Raw genomic sequence first — 6,443 nt, forward strand, 5'->3', positions numbered from 1 at the left:
ATATATATATATATATATATATATATATATATATATATATATATACTTTGTATATAATTTCGTTCCATCTCATGTACCACTCGAGATGGTAATGACAGTAAAGTTTACTTGAACTTCAACTTGTACTACTATCCCTACATCAAGGTTTTTCACTAATCGCTGGGGGGTGGGGGGTGGTGGTGGACATGGTCCCAAACCCTTGCGATAAACAAGGGACTACTGTATTCAATTCTTGAAATCTTTAAAATCACTGTAAGTCAGTTATTAATTATTGACTTCACTAGCGCTTCATCAAACCCCATGACACCTGTTCCAGCCATCCAGACACAGGTACTGGACAACACCCCACATCTCAGTGACTGGTATCAACAACATTATGGGTTCAGTGTCTGTATACTTCCATTAACAGTAGCGCAGCAACAGATATTTTTATTTTATTTTTTGTAGGTACATAAATACAAAAAACTACATAAAGAGCTTGGTGAGGAGGTGAGACAAATTATTTTAAATGGATTTATTTTTATTAAGAAACTTTTTTTTTTCACTGCCTGTTTATATCATTTTTGGTTGTCACAGGTTCCTCTGTAATGGAAAGGAAAAGGTCACTCATTGAATATAGATCATTTAGAAAAATGTCTCCTCATATTCATTATATTGTCACGTTTGTATAATATAGATTGTTTATTTCCAGCTCGACTGAGTCTTACCCATATCCTGCTGTCCTGCCTTGCTCATTGTTTTCAAGTTCTGTTGCACCGCAGGGTTTACGCACAGGGTCACAGTCTTCATCCGATCCATCCTCACAGTCATAGTCCCCGTTGCATTCCAGTCTCCTTTTAATGCATGTTTTCAGTTCTGTGCAAAGATACAGGTTAAGTCCGTAACATCCAGAGGGACAAAAGACACGGGTGCACGACAGAGGTTAATTTGTAGAGGAGGCTGCAGTACCTGTACCACATTGGAACTCTGAGTCTGAGCAAGGAAGGGAAATTGGCAGCAGACATACATCAGAAGTTACACAAAACTGCCTGTCACCAATTGATCCCTGGCAGGGGTCACCACCAAACTGGCCAAATACTTCGACACTTCGAGAACGCCTCTGAAAATCACAAGTGAGGAAATTTCTTATAACTCAAAATGCAGTATTTCACAGGGCTGCAACTGTTGGAAACTAGTTGGTGACTGAATTGTATGTGAAAACAGGCAAATGTTCCATTGCACTTTTAATTTGCACGTTTGTGACCAAGAAAGTTTGAACATCACACTTTATTTCTGTGCACAGCTTGCAAAACTGGATTCTAGGCAAATGCACAGTTTTACTGCCCTCCTCTGTCCACAATGTTCCCACTTCAGCTTGTTTTGGTACACGTTGGCAGCCCCCCCCCCCCTCCCCCTTCCCATTTATGATTTATTTATTCTACAGGAATGCACTTTAGAAATAAAGATAGGTGGTTCTGGACAAGTTTTTTTGTTTTAGAAAATGTATTAATACTGTGGTAGTATTTACATTATTGGGTACCACTTTACAATAATGCCCCTCTTATAGATGGCTAATAAATAGTTTATAGATACATTATTAATTCCTCTATAAACACTTTATAAATCATTAATAATTGTTTATTATGCATTAATTAAGGGTGACAGAGACATACCTGACCAGTTTTTGGCCAAATCTGTTCACCTATATATTTCATCTAGAGTTGTTATATTAAACTTTTTAGACTAAGTTATTCTCTCCGTGCATGCGTGGGTTTTCTCCGGGTGCTCCGGTTTCCTCCCACAGGTAACTCTAAATTGTCCTGTTGGATTTAATATTTTATACCTTTTTATAATTCCTATCAAGCACTCAAATGTCATGTCACATAAAGGGTGTGCGTGTCTATCTTCCAAGGTTGAACTATGTTTATAGAAAATGTTTGCTAATTCTAACTAGTTGACCTTTAAATATAATCTCATAGTAGCTAAAGATAATTTTACAAGTTCACATTTGATAAATTACAAGCAATCAAATCAGGCCAGAGAGCAGACTGATTAACATAAATAAAGCTAGAACACAGCTCTTTAATTTAGACAATATAGGTTGACTAAGTAAAATCAAATTAAGAGTATAACCATGATCCAAATTAAAAACACGAACATAAGTTAGATAATATAATTATTCCTAGAAATAAACAACTATTTCAAATCAGTGTTATCACTAAGGTATAATCACGTTAAACAAACAGTGTTAACAGTTTAAACGCAGACACAGAAACTAAGATGATTCTGCCTTAAAAACAATCACCAGGCCTCCAACAGATATTGAATTAACACCCAGGAGGTAGGTAATAATTAATAGTTATTAATTATTACGTATAAACAATTTAGACACGAATCATTTTATATCCCTAAAGTTTAATAGCAAGTTAAACTTTAAACAAAAGCAGATTTCGGTGTACCAAAACTTATCTGAAATATAGACGTCAACGTCCTTGAGGGGGCGGGCTAAGTCGTAACCATAGCGACAGAAGCTGAACCAATCAGGAAGCTAGCCTTCTCAAACGGGGATAAAAGGCCGGAAATGACGCACGCCCACCGAGCATTTTCCGGGAGGCGCACACGAGGCGGTTCGTTCTTAATGCTCCATTTATATGCATATATCTTATTAATGTAATTGTTTGTCTCTGAATATCTGTAACCCATGTTGTGTCAAATAAATCTTTTATACGAAGGGCGACGCCTCCGCCGTTTTGAACACGACGTGGTATTCTATCCACAACAGTCCCTAGGTGTGAGTGAGAGAGTGAATGGTTGTTTGTCTCGTTTGTCTTCATGTGGCCCTGTGATGGACTTGCGACCCGTCCAGGATGCACCCAGCCCCTCGCACAGTGATTGCTGGACATGGGCACCAGCGACCCCCGTGACCCAAAATGGAACAAGCGGGTAAAGATAATGGATGGATGGACTAAGTTATTACCTTGTATGCACAATAAGCATTTGTAAACCTATTTTTTAGGATATAATATTAGTTGTAGATTTTTGTAATGCAATGATAAAGTACAATAATATATGCTAAAGAAATAGGTTTACAAATGTTTATTGTGCTTACAAGGTAGTAACTTAGTCTGAAATGTTTAATATAACAACTCTAGATGAAATATATACAGTAGGTGAACACATTTGGCAAGAAACTGGTCAGTTTTGTCTTTGTCACCCTTAATTATTGTTTAATAAACAGTTTAAAAAAGTTAAATCTGGTCCTCTGGACATTCAAAAAAAACAAAACAAAGCAAATCAACAAAAAAATGTAGAAACGTTCGTCTCTCGTCCGAAAGACTTCCTCAGTTTGAGGTGCTGTATTCAGCTCAGTCTCTTAAATAGCACCTTCTCAGAGTGGATCAACCAGTTTTGCTGCTGACAACCAAAACCAGCTGATCACATGCTCAAGAAGGACCATCAGCCTAACAATGGATCATTAGCACACTGATGGCTGTTTACTATTCACAGAGGGCTGAGTGATACTAGCAATCACAGCATTGTAAGAGGGGGACAATTGAACACGTAGGCCTCCACCCCTGTTTAATGATGGACGATTTCTTTTCACAAAGATGGCCTCCTTTACTCCTCTCTCAAACCATCGTTCCTCTCTGTCCAGGATGTGAACATCTTCATCCCTGAAAGAGTGACCGCTGGCCTGGAGATGAGTGTGGACCGCAGAATCCTGGCCTGATGATGTTGATCTTCTGTGCTGGGCCATCCTTTTGGCCAGTGGCTGTTTAGTTTCCCCGATGTAAGACTGATCACAGCCCTCCTGACACTGAACAGCATACACAACATTACTCTGTTTGTGCCGAGGGACTGGATCTTTGGGATGAACCAGTCTTTGCCGTTAGGATATCCACATTGCTCTAGAGCAGACCTGGGCATTGTACGGCCCCAGGGCCACATGCGGCCCTTTGGTTGACTCTGACCGGCCCCCGTAAGGGGAATTACAAAATACATATGTAAACAAATGAAGTTAACCAAATCCAGATATAGATCCTCTCTCACTGATGATGTCAGCTTTGCTTCACATCTCCACCTCAGACCTTGAACCTGACTTTAACGTTTCCGTTAAAGCCCAACAGAGACTAGACTTCTCTCACTAAACAAGAAAAAAGAACTGAAAAACACCAAATGAGATGTTTAGACTACAAATGTAGGCACGTAAAGAACCGGGACTAGAAATCACAGTTCAGTGATGATCACTATTATATGATGTTTCATAATATTTGGAGTACAAAGACAATATTGTGATATATTTAGAAAGCTAAGAACTTTTTCCAGCAGTATATAAAACTCAAAATGAGTTTTGGGGTGAATGTGACTGAAAATGATCACTAATATAACGTCACAAATGGTAAAAATGTTAACAGTTTACCATTGTACTGGGAAATTTAATTGAATAAATGACATTTTTTTAAGGAAACCTCACTTTTTCGTTGCTTAATCATAACAAATATTCTTACCAGCTTGTTAAAACAGTGCTATGTACTGTTTTTAATAATGAAATACTATTATGCAGTATTGAGTTAACTTGAAATCAGGTCTCTCTTGTAAATGAGTCCTAGAGGCTCAATGGGATTTACCTGTCTAAATAAAGGTTGAATGAAAAAGTGAAATGAAAATTCTTCTTTCTTCCTCTTCCTTCGGCTTTTCCCTCTTCAGGGGTCGCCACAGCGAGTCATCCTCCTCCACCTCACTCTGTCCTCTGCATCCTCTGTCCTCACTCAAACTACCTTCACGTCCTCGCTGACTGCATCCATATATCTCCCCGTTGTCTTTTTCCTGGCAGCTGCATTTCTAACATCCTTCTACCAATATACCCATGGTCCCTCCTCTTGACATGTCCAAACAATTTCAGTCTGGCCTCCCTAACTTTATCTCCTAATTGTTCAACCTGTGCTGTACCTCTGATGATCTCATTCCTAATCTTATCCAGCGTTGTCACTCCTAAGTAAAACCTTAGCATCTTCATTTCTGCCACTTCCAGTTCTGTCTCCTGTCTTTTTGCCAATGCCACTGTCTGCAGACCATACAATATCGCTGGTCTCACAACTGTCTTGTAAACGTTTCCTTTGACCTTTGCTGACACCTTTTTGTCACAAATCACTCCTGAAACTTTTCTCCATCCACTCCATCCTGCCTGGACTTTCTTTTTCACTTCTTTACCACATTTTCCTGGACAGTGAACCCCAAGTACTTGAAGTCCTGCACCTTTGTGACCTCTGCTCCTTTTAGCCTCACTGTTTCTCCTGCCTCCCTCTCATTCACACACATGTACTTTGTCTTACTATGGCTGACTTTCATTCTTCTTCTTTCAAGTGCATACCTCCACCTCTCCAAGATCTCTTCCACCTGTTCCATGCTCTCACCACAGATCACAATGTCATCTGCAAACATCATAGTCCATGGGGATTCTTGCTTGACCTCATCAGTTAGTCGGTCCATCACCAGCGCAAACAAGAAGGGGCTCAGAGCCGATCCTTGATGAACTCCCACCTCCACCTTGAAGCTATCTGTCACTCCTACAGCACATCTCACCACTGTCCTGCTGGCCTCATGCATGTCCTGTACCAGTCTAACATACTTTTCTGCCACTCCAGATTTCCTCATGCAATACCACACCTCCTCTCTTGGCACTCTGTCATATGCTTTTTCTAAATCCACAAAGACACAGTGGAGTTCTTTCTGACCCTCTCTGTACTTCTCCATCAGCATTCTCAAAGCAAAGATGGCATCTGTGGTGCTCTTTCTTGGCATGAAACCATGCTGCTGCTCACCTCTCGTCTAAGTCTTGCTTCCACAACTCTCTCCCAGATCTTCATCGTGTGGCTCATCAACTTAATTCCCCTGTAGTTGCTACAACTCTGTACATCACCATTGTTCTTAAAAATGGACACAGCACACTTCTTCTCCATTTCTCAGGCATTTTCTCACCCTCATATATGCCGTTGAATATTTGGGTCAAAAACCTCACTGCCATCTCTCCAAGACATTTCCAAACCTCCACCGGTATGCCATCAGGTCCTACTGCCTTCCCCTTCTTCATTCTTTTCAGAGCTTTCCAGACTTCACCCTCACTAATCTTTCCCACTTCCTGGTCCACAGTTTATATGACCTCTACTCTTCTTTCTCTTTCATTATCTTCATTCATTTGCTCCTCAAAGTACTCCTTCCATCTTCCCTTCACATTCTCCTCACTTAAAAGAACATTACCATTAATATCTTTAATAAGCCTAACCTGCTGCACATCCTTTCCAGTCTGATCCCTCTGTCTTGCCAATTGGTACAAGTCCTTCTCACCCTCTTTAGTGTCCAATCTCCCATACAACTCATCATACACCTTCTGCTTTGCCTATAGCTACAGTACCTTGCGAAAGTATTCGGCCCCTTTGAACTTTTCAACCTTTTGCCACATTTCA

The 6,443-nt window shown here is 40.1% G+C and overlaps 1 protein-coding gene across 1 annotated transcript in view; it reads right to left on the bottom strand.

Annotated features, from left to right (window-relative positions):
• c9 (complement component 9) overlaps window positions 1-6,443 on the bottom strand; it is a 20,542-nt gene that overhangs the window by 7,736 nt on the left and 6,363 nt on the right. The window contains exons 3-4 of the mRNA XM_037692323.1: window positions 949-1,099; window positions 708-855 (exon numbers count right to left, since the gene is read on the bottom strand). Coding sequence (XP_037548251.1) covers window positions 708-855; window positions 949-1,099 — 299 coding nt within the window. The remainder of the gene's footprint in view (window positions 1-707; window positions 856-948; window positions 1,100-6,443) is intronic.

This window comes from Nematolebias whitei, chromosome 18 (genome assembly GCF_014905685.2).
Source record: "Nematolebias whitei isolate Nwh7 chromosome 18, NemWhi1, whole genome shotgun sequence".
In the NCBI taxonomy this organism is placed as follows: domain Eukaryota; kingdom Metazoa; phylum Chordata; class Actinopteri; order Cyprinodontiformes; family Rivulidae; genus Nematolebias; species Nematolebias whitei.